Here is a 17,715-nt window from a genome sequence, read left to right as displayed (position 1 = left end):
GCACAAGAAGAAAAAGAGATACAGTGAATGTGGCACCTCTTTCTCTCTTCTGGAGATCCTGTGAAACATCCCAGGGAAACCTTATAACCCCAAATCTTATCTTGGGATGTGACTGCAGATGGCACAGCCTAGGACACCACAATCATGATGGTGGTGCTATAGACAGGCTCTAGAATCACCTGGGAATCCAGTCTCTGGCAGTGGTTAAAGGATTATCTAGATTAGGCTAACTGACTGTGGGTAGCCTCATCCCGTGGGCTCGAGTGGTAGACTGAACACCAGCATTCAACTCTACTTTCTGACTGTGGATACTATGTGACTAGGCAGCTCACACGTCTGCCACGATACCTTCCCAGCTGTGGTGGACTGGAACTGTGACCATGATAAATCTTTCTTCCTTAATTGCTTTTCTCAGAGTATCCTATGAGAAAATCAGGTACCACAAAAATGTGACACTCTGGAGAATGAAACAGAGTACCTGGTTAGCTTTAGCTCTCCACTTTAACACAGCTACTCTGAGAGACTCTACACTGAGTAACTGACCAGATTAGACTGGCCTATGGCCATGTCTGTGAGAGATAATCTTAACTGATGGTGCCTGATATGATTGTACCATCTCTAGACAGGTGGTCCAGAGCTATATAAGAAAGCCAGATGAATAACTGATGGAAAGAGATGCCGAGACCCACAGTTAAACATTAGGCAGTGCTTGGGGAACGCTGTGGAAGATGGGGGCAGAAGAAGGAGCCAAAGGGGTCAAGAATACCACAATAAAATTCACAGAATCAACTAACCTGAGCCCAAAGAGGCTCACAGAGACTGAACTGCCAACCAGGGAGCATGCATTGGGACTGACTTAGACCCTCTACATATATGCTACAGTTGTGCAACTGGGTCTTCATGTGGAACTCCTAAAGCGGGAGCAAGGGCTGTCTGTGAGTCTGTTGCCTGCCTTTGGGACCCTTTCCTCCTACTGGGTTGCCTCATCTAGCATCAATAGGGAAAGAGGTGCCTTATCTTACAGCAATTTGATATGCCAAGGATGGTTGATATCTGTGAGAGGCCTCCCCTCTTCTGAGGAGAAGGAGAAGAAGGGTAGGTGGTGGGGAAGGAAGGGGAGCAGGGGGACTTGGAAGAAAGGAGAGATGAGAAGCTGCCATCTGGATATAAAGTACATAAAAACTTCATTACTATAAAAGAAGAAAGATAGCTGAGTATACAGCAGAGAATGAGCCAGTAAGAGCATCCTCCCACGGCCTCTGCTTCAGTCCCTGATCCAGCTCCTGTCCTGACTTCCATCACTGATGAACTGTACACTGGAAGTGTAGCCAAACAAATCTTTTCCTCCACAAGTAGCATTAGGTCAGGTCATTTGTCACCGCAACGAAATCAAAGTAGGACACAGATTATGACTAAACACTGCACCAGGGCAACAGGCAAAATGATTCTGGGTAAACTAGAGTGTGTTTGTCCTACATGGCAGGCAAAGAAGGGTTCTGCTGTGATCAATAATGTCTCCATGGGAAGCAAGGTAGCAGAGGAAAGCTAGCTATCTCCTCAGTACACCAGAGCCAAGGCTTATAGGACTGAAACTAGATTTTTGAAGAACATATATTGAGATTTTTCCCCTTACTCAGCATAATGCAAAAGGAGAGAACTCAAAACATTAACTTCTATTATAAGAAAGCTGAGGCAGGAGGATGAAAAGCTAAAGGCCAGCTGCAATAAGTTCCAAGTTCAGTCTGGCATATATAGCAAGACAACGTCTCAAAAATTTTAAAGGGACTGGGGGTGTGGCACAGTAGAGCCCCCCTTCCTAGAATCCCACAATAAGGGCTGGGGGCATAGTCAGGGGTGGAGCCCCACCCAGAACACCCCAGTGAGGAGTTGGGGGCGTGGTTGGGGTGGAGCCCCTGCCTAGAATCTCTCAGTGAGGGGCTCAGCAGTAGTGTGTCTTCCTATCATGACGAGGTCGTGAGGTCATTCCTCGGCATCAAGGACAAAACAACAAGGGATGGAGAGGAGTAGACTTGATTCCTGTAATCCAGACTCTGTGAACACAGCACTCTCTTCTGCTAGGTAGGAGTCCCAGGTCTCCTTCAACCAGTACTGTAAAAGTCAGAGAAGGGAGGCCTTGGCACAAGGAGGGCATTGCTGAGTGCACTTTTGTTGGTGTGCACCCTCCCGGGGCTCCCCTTTCAGTCAGTCTGGAGCACGCCAGTTCCTGCTCTCCCCACTTTATTAGAATCGGTTGCCTCAAGCCCCGCCTTTCTTGGAGGACTGGAGAAAATCACCAGTGTGTTATAAATTAACCATCTCTGTCTGGGCTTCAACCTGGGAACCCCGCCAGCTGGCCACTAGCCATCTGCACTCCATCCAGATCCTCAGCCAGTGAGGACAGCTGACAGCCCCTCAACCCTGCTGGTATCCTGGGCTCAGCCTTCATCTGCCTCTCTCTGTGTCCTGCAGGGCACCAGTCTCAGCAGTATTCGGAATAGTCTTCCTCCACATAGTTAGAAGGGAACCAGCCAATCTAGAGAGAGAAGAGAAACCCATCAGAAAAGCCGCCATCTTCCTGCCTCATCACAGCAGGCTGGACCTCTCCTGCCTTGGGGCTTTCACACTTATTGCTGACTCCTCCTCTGTATACACACAAGAATGGCCCTCCAGGCGCCTAAAAGTCTCTACTCACTTGTCACCTTGTCAGGAAAGCCTTCCAGTCACCCTACTTATCGTAGTAAGCCCCATACACTCCACCCACTCTTTCACTCAATTGTTCTCTGCAGAATTCACCATAATCTGAATGATCACATAACATATTCTGCCTATTTACAGGATTAACTGTTAAACCAACTTCCCTCTCCTAACAAACACAAAGTTAGCAAGGAAGGAAGTCTTGTCTTCTACTCACCAAACTCCCAATAACCTAGAATAGATCCCAGTGCTCAGTATTTTTTGGAATGTTGGGTGGACAGATGGATAAATGGGTGAGTGATAGATAGATAGATAGATAGATACATACATACATACATACATACATACATACATACATGGATAGATAGATGATAGATATATGATACAGATACATAGGTAGAAATAGATACATAGATATCTAGATAAATACATTAATAGATACAAATATATGGATAGATACATTAGTAGATGATACATATATACATACATAGATAGATGGATAGATACATAGATACAACATAGATAGATAGATAGATAGATAGATAGATAGATAGATAGACAATTGAGCAGATGAGTGGATGGATGGTGCATAGGTAGATGAGTAGATGAATTAAGAGATAGAAAACGGATAGATGGGTAGATGAATGAACAGGTGGGTGAATGGAAGAGTGGATGGATGGATAATGATGAGTGGATGGGTGGTGTTAGATGGATACATGGATGGAAGGATGGGTGGGTACAGAGACAGACACATAAAAATGATGGTTGGAAGATTCAACTCACAGACCACATGAAGCTCATGAAGAAGGAAGACCAAGTGAGGGCAATTCGGTCCTTCTTAGAAGGAGTAACAAAATACTCAAGGGAGCAAATATGGAGACAAAGTGCAGGACAGAAACTGAAGGAGGGGCCGTCTGGAGACCTTTCCACCTGGGTATCCATCCCATGTGCAGTCACTAAAGGCAGATGCTGATGTGGATGTCAGGAAGTGCATGCTGACAGGAGCCTGATATAGATGTCTTCTTAGAGGTCTGCAAGAGTCTGACATATTCAGAGGCAGATGCTCACAGCTAACCATTGAACTGATCAAGGGGTTCCCAATGGAGAAGTTAGAATGAAGACTGTAGGAGCTGAAAGGGTTTGCGGCCCCATGAGGAGAGCAACAATATCAACCAACCAGAGCTCCCAGAGTCTAAACTATCAGCCTGGGAGCACTTAGGGAGGGACCCATGGCTCCAGCTGTGTATGTAATGGAAGATGGCCCTGTAGGGCATAGGTGGGAGAGGAGATCCTTGGTCCCATGAAGGCTGGCTGCCGTGTGGGGGGGAATTCGAGGGTGGGGAGGTGGGAGGGGGGATAGGTAGGGGCACATCCACAGAGAAGCAAGAGGAGGGGCGATGGGATAGGGGTTTCCTGGGCGGGGAGGTGGGGGAATGGGGTAAGGGGATAACATCTGAAATGTAAATAAAATATCCAATAAAAAAAAAGGAAAAAAATGATGGTGGGCAAAGAGATGGGTAAGTGACAGATGGATGCTTGGATAAACCCCATCTGCCCCCAGACTTTCTTAAACACTGTGAATGACTCTTTCAACTCCTAGATGGCTACCACCACTCACTGAATGTGACAGCAAATGCTTTTAACAAGTTTGTATTTCTCCAAATCATGGGAGCTTTGTAAAGTGTTTCTCCCAATAGAATAACAGTTCCAACCAGCATCTTTATCTTCACTCAACAAATATTTGAGAAGAATGCTAGGAAGAATGCTAGCTGCTCAAATTCATCTGCTGCTGAAAGGAAGAAAGGTCTCCATCCACAGTACAAAGTAGGAACTCAGTCAAAGCAAGCTAGCTGAAGTCTCTTCAACAATATCTTTTCCTTGAAGCCAGGACCAGAGCAGGCAAAGAGCACTGTGGTTCACCCGTCTGCCTCTTCACACATTTAATAGTTACTGAGCACCTACTGTGTGCCATACCCTGTGACAAAGCAGTTAGCCACAAAGACATAAATCCTTCCATTTCATCTCCCATATTTGTTAATCTCTCCCTCACCTTTTACACTGGGGGATTTGTCTTCGATATGTTCCCCAACCTTGCCGCCCTGCCCAGTTTTATATCAACTTGACACAAGCATGAGTTATCTGAAAGGCAGAGCTTCAGTTGAGAAAATGCCTTCAAAAGATCTGAATATAGAGCATTTTCTTAATTGGTGATTGATGGGGGAGGCCCCAACCCACTGTGGGTGGCACCATCCCTGGGCTGGTGGTCCTGGGTTCTATTTTTCAAAATAAGCAGGCTGAGCAAGCCATGGGAAGTGAGTCAGTAAGCAGCACCATCCATCCATGGCCTCTGCATCAGCTCCGCCTCCAGGTTCCTGCCCTCTCTGATTTGATAGTTAACTGTTATATGAAACTGTGAGTGAATAAATTCTTTCCCCCGTATTTGCTTTTGCCATGGTATTTCATCACAGCAATAGTGACCCTGACTAAGACACTTACTGACAGTCTGTTTTGGGGGAAGGGTACAGGTAACTTATCAGCCTGGAACTCACCAATGAGATAAGGTTGGCTGCTCAGTGATGCTGAGTTATCTGTCTGTCTTAATCTTCACAGCACTGAGATTATATATGGACGCCACCATACCCAATTTTCTTTTTATATGAATAATGGGGGGATGGAAGGGAAGGGTGGACCAGTAGACAGATGTACACATGGGTGGCTGAACGAATAGATGAATGGGTGGATGGATGAATAAATGGATGGGTAAGATCTGAGGGATATATGGACTGATGGATATGTGTGTTATGGGTGATGGATGAACTGATGGATGGGTAGGTCCTAGGGAATGGATGAATTAGTCGATCAGCAGGTTCTGGGATTTGAACTCAGTCTTCAAGTTTGCAATGAAAGCACTTTACCAGCTGAGAACCAACTCAGCCCACCGGCATCATCCCTGGAAGGGTGGGCCAGAAGCTCCCTCGGGAGTCCTATTTTCTGGTGGTCACCATCCTGACCAATCCTTAGTGTGACTGCCTGGTTAGAGTTCAGCACAATCTCACTAAACATTGTTTCACAAAGATAACAATTAGACAAGCCTCCCTTTGCACCCAGAAACATCTCCATCTCATAGGCGGTCCTCAATAAATTGATGTAGGTGGGGAAAATACGTTAAATCTCAGTGATCTTTTGCCCCTCTGGCCTGGCATGACCTGCACAGGAGCCGCACTCCATCTCACCACAGTCAGGACACTCACTGCACACCCCATCCAGATGGCCATCCCTCCAGCCTCACCCGGCCATAGATCTCCCCACGCCACCAGCCTTGCTGTCCCTTCTTGTTGAGGATCTTGATGATATCACCCTCCTTAAGGGACAGTTCCGATCGGTCCCGGGCACAGAAGTCGTAGCGGGCTTTGGCAGTGCCAAAATACTTGGTGCTTCCAGCTGTGAAGTGAAAATGAGATACCTAAGCATCTGAGAGAATCACCCAGCCATCATCTGTAGACAATGTAGAGAGGGGACATGATCTCAGGATAGTACCATCTATTTGGGCTTTTGTGATGGTTAGCTTCATTGTCAACTTCACCCAACCTAGAATCACTCAGGAAGAGAGTCTCAGTAAGGGACTGTCTACACTGTGTTGGCCTGTGAATATGTCTATGTGAATTGTCTTAATGAAGTGAATTGATGTGGAATTTTCAGCCCACCATGAGTGGCATCATTCCTTAAGCAGGGGCTGGGGGTAGGGGTTAAACTAAATTAAGAGTGGACAAAGTAAGCTGAGTGCAATGAGCAAGCATACATTCATCTCTCTCTGCTCATGACTGCTGATAGGATGTGACCAGCCCCTTCAAGTTCCTGCCTCTGTGACTCCTCCACAGTGAGGGACAGTAACCTGGAATTGTGAAGTAAATTGTAATTGTGAAATAAACCCTTTCTCCCCTATGTTGCCTTTTGTCAAGATAGTTTATCACATCAGTAGACATGAAACTAGAGCATGCCAGTACTGAGTGACCTCTAGGCTGAAGGGACACAACTCTACTTCCAACACTGACCTCCCAGTCTGATAAGTACCCAAGTTTAGGAAATTTGAATTTTTTAAGTAAGGTTTTATGATGTAGCCAGTGTGGTTTGACTTGTCATCCTCCTGCCTCAGCCTCCTCCTCAGTCCTGGTATTACAAACATGCACCATCGCACCTGGTAAAACCAGGTCTTCCATAATTTTAATAGTGTTTTGTGTACACTCAATTTCTCTGCATCTGTGAGTCCCTAACCAGCATATTTAGGTCCAGAGTCACAGAGAGACTAGATTTTAAAAAGCCATTACAGGTGGCTAGAGAGGTGATGCAGAGTGTCAATTCCAGCACCCACATGGAGCCTGCCAACCACTTTTAATTCCATTTCCAGGAAATTGAACACTCTCTTCCATATTCTGTAAATACTGCTGTCCAGTACACATAGCCATACACAGACACACATGTATACACATAACTAAAAGTTAAAAATAGGGTTCAATGTCAGTGGCACTGAGACAAGTATTATTAGGGAGAAGGGCGTTCTGTCTCTAGAATTCCCTCCAGATTCCATTGAGTTACCCAGATGCAGTGTGAGAAGCAGAGACAACACTGCGGGCATCGCTGGGGTGGGCACAGCAGGAAGCAAACGTGTAGAGTTGGAAGAGTAGGAGAAGCTGAGTGGTTTGTGCACTATGAAGAGAGGTGGGGTTGGTGACACAAAGGCCATTGCTGCTTCTGCTCCTTGGGAAATGGTGAACCACACTGTCATTCAATAGAGCCAGTAAGAAACACAAGTGCCAGTGGCCTGTGCCTTTTTTTTTTTTTTTTTGAGAAAACCTACTACAGTGTGAGTTGCTGTGACTCCCAGAGCTGTACCCTAGCCCAGGGAGAAGAACAGGCCCTGCAGAGTGGAGACCACAGCTGACTGTCCTGTCTAGCTGTGTTGACTCCTCATCAGTGGCCTATCTGCTGATCTCTCTAGTTGCTTGTGGTTCAGCCATGAGACTGAAACTATATGTTGAATTATGGTTCTGCTGTGCTGTGTTTAACTTTGGCCAGGGATGTATTTCCTTTGGAATCTTTGGGTTGGACAAACATGGAACCATCATACCTTTCAAAAGAAGATGTCACTGCCGGCTCTGGAGAGGGACACTATGATGAGCAGGGATGTGGTAGAGAAATGGGAGAGGAAGAGGAGGGAAATGGTTTGTGCACTATGAAAAGGCAGAGCTGGAGACACGAGGGTAGTGACAAACAACCTGATGTAAGTAGCCTATGCTCCACCTGAGGCCATGGTGAAGCTCCAACCAGTGCTGCCACAGAGGGCCACGTCTAGGTCTGTGGCACTGCAGCAGCTGAGGTCTGTGTCGATGTCCACAGTCCATGTTACCACCAAAGGCCATAAGGACGGCCCTGGGCTGGGCTGCTACCTGGATCCATAGAGATGTCCAAGAACTGAGCAAAGTTAGCCACACCCCTCACCTGGGCAGCATGACAGAGCTGGCCCCATCTCTCATAAGCTACAGCACTTGGGAGAGCTGGCCCTACTCTCAAACCCCAGAAGGTAGCATGGATGTGGAAGAAATGCCCCACCCCCACCCCTTGCCTTGTACAGCAGGGAGGTGAGCTGAACCTGCATCCCCCACTTCTACTCACCCTTACCCACTCCCCTACTCCCACCCACTGCACTCACCCCTAGGCAAAGTAGGAGAGCTGGCCCTAGTGGCAAGGGTACAGGAGTGCTATCAGGTAGAACTACTCAGTTATCACCCAGGCCCAGATCCAAGGCTTAGAGTTATCCCACTCCACCATTTATGAATTGCTAGAGCATGTGAAGGGGTCAGTGCTGCAGATCTAAAGCTACAAGATATCTGTGCCACAGTGCAACAACAGGATACCCAAGAGGAGTCCAGATGAGGGACCAGTATTGAGAGTGTGGCAGAAGCCAGAGTCCTTGAACCACCAGATCAGTGACTTACTACAATAATCATTTGAGAGTAAAGCTGTTTGGACAAGGAGGGTATATTGTATGGCATGCTGTGACACACTGTAACTTTCATGGCGAGGAGGGGTTTTGTTTGTTTTCTTTGGGGGAAGTTTGCAAAGGCAGAGGACAGATGTGGAGAACTGTGGAGATTACTGGGTTTGGGGTGGATGGTGTCAAATTCACAAGTTTTGCAGGCAAATGAATGGAACTAGAAAATATCATCCTGAGTGAGGTAACTCAGACCCAAAAAGACATGCATATATATACTGATTAATAAGTGGATATTAGCCAAAAAAGTACAGGATATCCAGGATACAATCTACAAAACTCAAGAAGGTTAACAAGCCGAAGGGCTCAAGTGAGGATGCCTCAATCCCACTTGGGAGGGAGAAGAGAAAGCAATCATGGGGAGCAGGGGGGGGAGAGATCTGGGTGGGAGACAGGAGGGGGAAGGGAAAGGAGAGCATGATCAGGTATTGGGTGGAAAAACAGGACTGAAGCCCTGAGCCAGCAGAAAGAATGGAAACAGGTAACCTTGGGATAGGGAGGTAGGAGGACCTTCTAGAATGTACGAGAGACCTGGGAGTTGACAGACTCTCAGGACTCAAAGGGAGGGACCTTAGATGAAATGCCCTACAGTGGAGAGAGGGAACTTGTAGAGTCCACCTCCAGTAGAAAGACAGGGTTATCAAGTGGAGGGATGTGGTTGCCATCCCACAGTCAAAACCTCTGACCCAGAATTGGTCTTGTCTAAAAGAACTGCAGGGATAAAAATGGAGAAGAGCCTGAGGGAAAGGAGGTCTAGTGACCAGCCCAAATTGGGATCTAGCTCAAGGGGAGGCTCCAAGGCCTGACACCATTATTGATGCTATGGTGTGCTTACAGATAGGAGGCTAGCATGGCTGTCCTCCAAGAGAGGCCCAACAAGCAGCTGAAAGAGTCAGAAGCAGATACTTAGATCCAACCAATGGACAGAAGCCAGGGACCCTGGTGGTTGAATTAGGGGAAAGTGGGAAGAAGTAGAAGAGGAGGGTGACCCCATAGGAAGACCAGCAATCTCAACCAACCTGGACCCCTGAGATCTCAGACACTGAGCTACCAACCAGGCAGCATACACTGGCTGATATGAGACCTCCAACACATATACATCAGATGACTTCCTGGTCTGGCCTCAGTGAGAAAAGATGCACCTAACCCTTGAAAAGCTTGAGGCCCCAGGGAGCAGGGAGGTCTAATGGGGGGGGGTGGCGGGCAATGGGAACATCCTCTTAGAGATGAGGTAGGAGGTATGGGATGAGAAACAGTCAGAGGCAGACTGGAAGGAGGATAATGACTGGATTGAAACACTAAGGGCTAGAAAGATGGCTCAATAACTAAGAATGCTGACTGCAGCCAAGGAAGTGGTGGCATACAGCACTTGGAAGGCAGACACAGGTGGATATCTGAGTTCAAGCCCAGCCTGGTCTATAGAGCAAGTTCCAGAACAGCCAAGACTATACAGAAACTCTGCCTCAAAAAGAAAAAAAAAAAAAAAGGAAGGAAGGAAGGAGAGAGAGAGAGAGAGAGAGAGAGAGAGAGAGAAAATGCTTGCCACTCTTCCAGAATACCTGGGTTCAGTTCCCAGTACCCACACTGGACAGCTTACAAACACCTATAACTCCAGCTCCAGAAACATAGTGTTCTTTTCTGGCCACAGCAGATACTGCACTAGTGTGGAACACACACAGCAGATACTGCACTAGTGTGGAACACACACACACAAATGTACATGTACAGCACACATATAAATAAATCTTTAACAAGTAAAAGGAGACATCTCCAACACCACACAATGCCACATAAATAAGCATTTGATAAAGAATTATTAAAAAGAAAACGGATGGGCAGGCAGGCAGGCAGGCAGGCAGGCCCTGGAGATCCTGGCTCCATACACCAAGAGAAGGAAGGTACTGTGCAGCCCTCCAGCCTGCAGCATCCTCCTACCTGGCGGCTTGTTGATGGCTCTCCTCTCAGGTTCCTTATAAGGAAACTGCAAGGTGGTATCCAGTGACTTGAAGCAATCTTTGAGGGAATTCTGCTGATAAAACTCCACCAGTTCCTGAAAAAAAAAAATAACCACAGAATAGTCATTATCCCAAATGGACAGCCCCTGGTGCAGCGGAGCTCAAGCCCTTGTCTGTACCCCAAACAGTCCTTTGGCTGCCCTGTGATGGGAAACTCCTTCCTCTACTGGAACAGCAAGGACATCTGCAGAAGGGACCCTGTGATGAGTAATATTGACTCAACCTAGACTTGCCTAAGACACTAGCCTGTGGCCATGTGTCCATTAACTGAGAGGGGCAGAGACTCCTGAGCACGGGCTCTAGCCCATTCATCCAGGTTGAATCCAAAGGAAAAGCCAGCTGAGCACCAGCCTCTATTTCTCCCTGCTCCCTGACTACAGATGCAACATGATCAGCCACCTCAGGCTCTGCCAACACACTTCCCTCCACAACAGTCCTCAGCCTGTGTGTGGTCTGGAAGAACCTATCCCTCTTTAAGCTGCTTTGTTTTCTCACAGCAATGAACAAAATAGCCAATAGGCACCACAGGCTGAGGCCAGTTCTTGCCGGACAGCCAGGTCCTTTTACTTCCTGCCAAGCTTACCAAATAAACTCACAAAATTCGAAGGCCTCCCATCAATGCCTATGTCTTTATAATTAATAATCATCTAAGTGCAGACCAGTGTACACAGAACACGTCACCAAAGTCTCCTAGAAACCCCAAGTGATAAGGATGTTCACAATTCTCCCATTTTGTATTTGTTGCCTGTTTACTTGTTTGTTTCTTTGTTTGTTTGTTTGTTTGTTTGTGGGATGAATGTTGAGGTTTTATCTTTTACTGTTTATTGTAATGCTAAGTGCTGGCCTCCAAGATTTGGCATCTGCAGTAGTCAGAGGGAACCTGCCCCCAGTTAAATCTGATTGGTAAATAAAGATGCCAGCAGCTAAAAGCTGGGGAGAAGAGACACAGGCGGGTTGAAGTTTCCCCGCTAGAGACAAGGAAGGAGCAGGAGAAGGAGAGCTGCCATGGAAGAGAAAGAATGGGAGGGGGGGAGTCATGGGCTAAGGGCCAAGAAATCATGGCCCAGAGGGCTGCTCAATTGGGTTAAGAGAAGCTAAGATGGAACACAGTAAATAGTAAGTGATGACTTAGGGTTATCAATGGGAAAGTGAATTCTAACAGCATGGAGGGTAGGTAGCTTCTCAGCTATTGTGATGCCTAAGACATATTTAACAATGTAAAAGCTCTATGTGTATGTGTCTTTCATCTGGGAACATAAATAGTTTAAGGTGGGAAGGAACCCCACATCAGGATTTACTAATAATTTTTTATTACAGATGAACATCAAGGAATGCATGTGGCGGTCAGAGGTCAACTTCTAGGAGTTGATTCTCACCATCTACCACACAAGTTCAAGGGATCAAAGTCATGTGGGCCTTTCCCATGATCATTAGACCTGAGAAGAAACTGAGGTCTCTGAATGAAAATTTATAACTTAAAAATTAGATGATGATGATGTGGTGTGTGTGTGTGTGTGTGTGTGTGTGTGTGTGTGTGTGTGTGCGTGCGTGTGTATACTCACTACAGTGAACCTGTGAAGGTCACAGACTCTGTGGAAGCAGGTCTCTCCTTCCATCTTTAGAATACCAGCTATCAGCTGCTGGCATTGATGGCATTGACTTGGTTTGGTTGGTGGGAAGAAGAAGAAGAAGAAGAAGAAGAAAAAGGAGGAGGAGGAGGAAGGAGAGGAGGAGGAGGGGAAGAGGAGGAAGGGAAGAGGAGGAGGAGGAAAAGGAAGAGGAAGAGGAGGAAGAGGAGAAGGAAGAGGAGGAGGAAAAGGAAGAGGAAGAGGAGAAGGAAGAGTAGGAGGAGGAAAAGGAAGAGGAGGAGGGGGAAGAGGAGGAAGAAGAAGTAGTAATCAGTCTTCTCCTAACAGCCTTCACAAGAAGATGTAGAACTCTCAGCTGGTCCTGCACCATGCCTGCCTAGATGCTGCCATGCTACTGCCTTGATGACTATGGACTGAACCCTCTGAACCTGTAAGCCAGCCCCAATTAAATGTTGTCATTATAAGAGTTACCCTGGTCATGGTGTCTGTTCACAGCAGTAAAACCCAGTGAGTGTACACACTTTTGGGTGTGAGTGTGGGCATGTATGTGGGGACCAGAGGTTGACTTCAGGCGTCTTCCTATATCATCTTCCACCTTATTTTTTGAGTAAGGACCTCCCACTGAGCCTAGAGCTTCCTGGTTGCCTACCCTGACTCGGTGGCAAGCCCAGAAGACCCATTTGTCTCCAGGTCCCAGAGTTGGGATTACAGACATGCACCGCCACACCTGGCTTTTACATGGGTTCTGGAGATCGAATTCAGGTCCTCAGGAGCTTTATCCACGAGCCATCCGTAGCTCAGCCTGCTTGGCATCAGTAAACATTCCTTCATACACACTATTTGTCATAATTGTTTTTACTACTGGTCTTTAAGGGGATGAATTCATGATTAGTGCTCCCTGGGGAGGGCTTCTATAAATACAAAGTAAGGACCCTAAGACACAGGTGAAGACAGTGCTGCATGGTCTCTGAGCAGCTTAGGTGGGGTTAGCCAACAGCAGCCCTTACCGGAAGGCCCCGGAACGCCTTCTTCTCTGTGATCCGGTACAACCCCTCTGACGTCATGATTTTAATATGCTTGACCTCCACGTTATACCTGGATCAAGGGAGAGAGATAATCATATGGTTGAGTCCCAAATCCGAGGATCTCTGTCACCCGTCCACCCAGGCTACTAGCTCCAAGGACAAAAGAGTCAAGCTGGACTCCTTCCAGCAAAGGGAGCCTTGCAGTTCAGAATCCAGAACAAGCCTGACCCATCCAGTCCTGGGCTCTCTACTACTTTAAACCCTCCTTTCATTCCCTTATATAGAAGGAGTGTCCTGTTCTCCCTGGCGTGGCTCATCCTGAAGGTTGGCCTAACAGGGCCTAGAATCACCTAGAAGACCTCTGGGCATGTCTGTGTGGGAGTTTCTACATTGAGTTAACTGACAGGGGAAGCCCAGCCCAGAATGAGGATGGCAACATCCCCTAGGCTGAAGTTCTAGACTCAATAAAAAAAAAGAAAACAAGCCGAACACCCAGCATTCATCTCTGCACTGGCTAGTTTTACATCAACCTGACACAAACTACAGTCATTTGGGAAGAGGGAACTACAACTGAAAAAATGTTCCCATCAGATTGGCCTGTGGGGTCTTGCTTGATGATTGATATGGGAGAACCCAGTCCACTGTAGGTGGTTCCAACCCTAGGCTGGTGGTCCTTGGTTTTACAAGAAAGCAGGCTGAGCAAGCCATAGGAAGCAAGCCAGTAAGCAGTGATCCTCCATGGCCTCTGCTTCAGCCCCACCTCCTAGTTCCTGCCTTGAGCTCAGAGATGGAGCATATGATATCAAAATGCAAGCTGAAACAAACTCTTTTCTCCCCAAGGTGCTTTTGGTCACGGTGTTTTTCCCACAGCAATAGAAACCCTAAGACACAGTCTGCTCCCTGAATGTGGATGCAATTCAACCGGCCAGCTGCCTTAAGTTCCTGCCACCATGCCTTCCCCACTAGAGTGGACCGTTCTCTCCAACAGCAAGCTGAACAAACCCTTTCTCCACTAAGTTGATTCTGTTAGGGACTTTATCACAGTGGTGTAACACGTAAATCCCCTGCCTCAAGGTGTGTTAAGAAGCCAGTAGGACCCTGCAAAGAAGACAGTGTCCTTGGATAGAGAGGAAAAGACTACCACACAACATGAAAGATGGATGAATAGGAAGGACTCAAAGAACGGGGTCTCTGCTAATGTGGAGGATCACAGAACAACAGACTGGAAAGGGACACCCACCCTCATGAATAGGGCAGGTGACACACTAAGAAAGACAGCATAGGGAGAAGATGACCAAAGCGGAAGCTAAGTAACACAAAAACCCTAGAAATGCTTTGGGTTTTAATTGCTGAGGGGTCACCCAGATGGCTCAGCAAGTAAAGAGGCTTGCCACAAAGCCTGACAACTTGAGTTCAACCCCCACAACCCTCATGTTGGAAAGTGATAACTGACTTATGCAAGTTGTCCTCCAGCCTTCACACTGTGCCTCTGTACACGGGCAACACTGGAAATAAACATTTTCAAACCAGTGAACTCTCATGAAAATATAGGAAAACTCCAAAGCTAAAATTAAAGTTGGAAACAAGGGTGGAGCAGCCAAGCAGTGCAAGTTAAGTCCCTGATAGGAGCACCGAGCTTGGCAAGAAAGGTGGCTACACCAGCCAGTCATGTGCACAGGTGGAGTGGGCCCCAGCACTACAGCTATATTCTCCACACTTCATGTGGCCCCTACACAAGCGTGGGCACTGTTTCCACCCTCCAGTGTCCTGGAGCTCAGAGGCTGAGCCAGCGGAAGCCCTAGGATCCTCCTGCCTCTCCCTCTCCAGTTGCTGGGGTCACAAGCACAGCCAGACTTGGCTTTAAGTGGATGCTGAGAAATCACACCAAGGCCTGAATGTGTGGTGTGGAAGGCACTTCACAAACAGCTGTCTGCCCAGCTCCTAGTGCAGGGTATTTTCTGAAGGCATTGTGCAGATGCAAATCAAAACTACATTTAGGCACCATCTGACCCCAGTCATTATGGCTGTTGCCAAGAAAAAGCACAACCAAAATTCTAGAGAGCATTAGGTAAGCAAAGGACCCTGTGAGGTTGCAAGCTAACCTAGAATTCTACTCCTCAACCAAAACTGGGGTAAGATGTCTGCAGGGCCTGGGGAGATGGCTAAGTCAGTAAGGGCTTGTTTTCAAGCATTGAGGACTAGTGTTTAATTCCCAGTACCCATATAAGAAGAGCAAGGTAGTGGTGACACTTATAACCCCAGCCCAGTGAGGCGGAGACAGGGGTTCCCTAGGATTCCCTGGCAACCAGTAGAACCTGTTCTCAGCGGAAAAATGATGCTTCAAAACTCAAGGTAGGGACTACTGAGATGGCACTTGTCACCAAGCCTAACAACTTGAGTTCAAGCCCTGATACCTATATTGTGGAAAGAGAGAACAACAAACTGTCATTGACTCCACACGCATGCAGTGGCACACATGCCTTTACACAAATAAATAAATAAATAAATAAAATTTTTGATTTCTTGAAAACATCTATCATCAGCCTGCAGCCTCTGTGTGTGGACACATTGGTAAACGCCCACATACATGTCCACAAATAACAAAAAAAAAATAACACAAGTAAAAGTCACTGTTCAATGGTAGGGATAGAAATCAGTACAGAGTGGAGACCAGGAGACCTGTCCTGGGGCAGCTAGATTTTATTTCCTAAGGGTATTTGGTCAGTGTATCCACGAGATACCAACAAGCCTGTGGTCATTCTGCAGAACTATCAACAACAGCCAGAACACAGTACCAACTAAAGTGTCTATAGATGAAGAAACTATGATAGACACACACAGTGGAACTAATTCAGCCACAAAAGGGATAGCATCCTATCATTTACAATGTGGAAGAACTGGAGGATGTTAAGTGAAATAAGTCAGACACAGAAAGACAAGTATCACAGCTTCTAAAGCACACATTAAAGCTAAAAGTGTTTGCCTCAAATAAGAACAGAGAGAAAAAAATGCAATGGGAGGGAAAAGGAAGGGGGCACAAGGTAAGGGAGGGAAGAGGATGGGAGGAAAGTGAAAGTTGATAGAAAATAGTAGTTCAATAAAAGGTGCTTGTAGACAAGTGTACACTTTTGTATGGTAAACGACAAGACAGCCTTAGGAAGCCCAGGTCAGAGAGGGTATGGTCAGAGAGGGAGGAGCACAGGTGAAAGAAGTGTGTGGTTAGAGAGGAAGAGACCAGGTCAAAAGGGGATGATCACATAGGAAGAGGCCCAGGTTAGAGGAAGCATGGTCATGGAGAGAGGAATCCAAGTCTGTGGGGATGCAGTCAGGGAGGGAGAAACCCAGGTCAAAGGGGCGTGGTCAGGGAGGGAGGAACCCAGGTCAAAGGGGCGTGGTCAGGGAGGGAGGAACCCAGGTCAAAGGGGTGTGGTCAGGGAGGGAGGAACCCGGGCCAAAGGGGCATGGTCAGGGAGGGAGGGAGGACCTACTTAATGCTGATGGCAAACTCCGCAGAATCTTTCACCCTCTGCCGCACCAGGTAGGTCCCATCAGAGCGGTTGGTGAGGATGCCCTCAGCGCCTGCTCTCTCCATGGGGCCCGCATACCTGTCAGGACACACCTCAGTCAGTCATGCCAAGGAATACAGGGTGAGTTAAAGCTCAGGCTTTTGGGGATCCCTGGAATTTGGCCATTTGCTTTGATGGGCATCTTCCTAGCTCACTTTAGAAACTAATCTCTGTGAGCACCAGGGTAGAAACAGAATGAGGTGTCAGCCTCAGATACAAAGGTTAAGGGAAGGGCTAGCAGAAGGCTCAGCAGGTAAAGGAGCTTGCTGCCAAGCCTGAGGACTTGAGTTCAATCCCTGGGAACCACAAATAGAAAGAGAACCAACCCCTGCAAGTTCTTCTGTGACCTACACACACACACAAACACATACACACATGAACATATGTATACACATGCACATACACATGTACACGTATGCATACATACATGCACACACACACACAAAGTGTAAAAACATTTCAGGGAAAGCCTGAAATAAATCAATAGTATTTCAATGCAATATTTAAAAAAAACAGAACAATTAAAAGCCAACTAAAAAAGGCATGAGGCTTATGCACAGCCATAGTGAGGCCTCAAGGACACCACGCTCACACAGTGGGTCCTCGAGGATACCACGCTCACACAGTGGGTCCTCGAGGACGCCAAGGCCAATGTAAAAACCATACACCAAAAGCTGTACAATATGCAACTCCATGTGAGAAATGTCCACAGCAGAGAGCAGAAGAGTCCAGAGAGAGAGAGAGAGAGAGAGAGAGAGAGAGAGAGAGAGAGAGAGA

General features: G+C 47.1%; 1 protein-coding gene across 1 annotated transcript in view; it reads right to left on the bottom strand.

Annotated features, from left to right (window-relative positions):
* Positions 1–1,593: 1,593 nt before the first annotated feature.
* Vav1 (vav guanine nucleotide exchange factor 1) overlaps positions 1,594–17,715 on the bottom strand; it is a 50,056-nt gene continuing 33,934 nt past the window's right edge. Inside the window, exons 23-27 of the mRNA XM_028762639.1 lie at positions 16,861–16,977; positions 13,355–13,442; positions 10,679–10,793; positions 5,984–6,135; positions 1,594–2,533 (exon numbers count right to left, since the gene is read on the bottom strand). Coding sequence (XP_028618472.1) covers positions 2,480–2,533; positions 5,984–6,135; positions 10,679–10,793; positions 13,355–13,442; positions 16,861–16,977 — 526 coding nt within the window. The 3' untranslated portion in view covers positions 1,594–2,479. The remainder of the gene's footprint in view (positions 2,534–5,983; positions 6,136–10,678; positions 10,794–13,354; positions 13,443–16,860; positions 16,978–17,715) is intronic.

The sequence above is a fragment of the Grammomys surdaster genome, unplaced genomic scaffold (genome assembly GCF_004785775.1).
Source record: "Grammomys surdaster isolate TR1022 unplaced genomic scaffold, NIH_TR_1.0 62, whole genome shotgun sequence".
Lineage (NCBI taxonomy): Eukaryota > Metazoa > Chordata > Mammalia > Rodentia > Muridae > Grammomys > Grammomys surdaster.
This window is presented reverse-complemented; position numbering and strand designations above follow the sequence as displayed.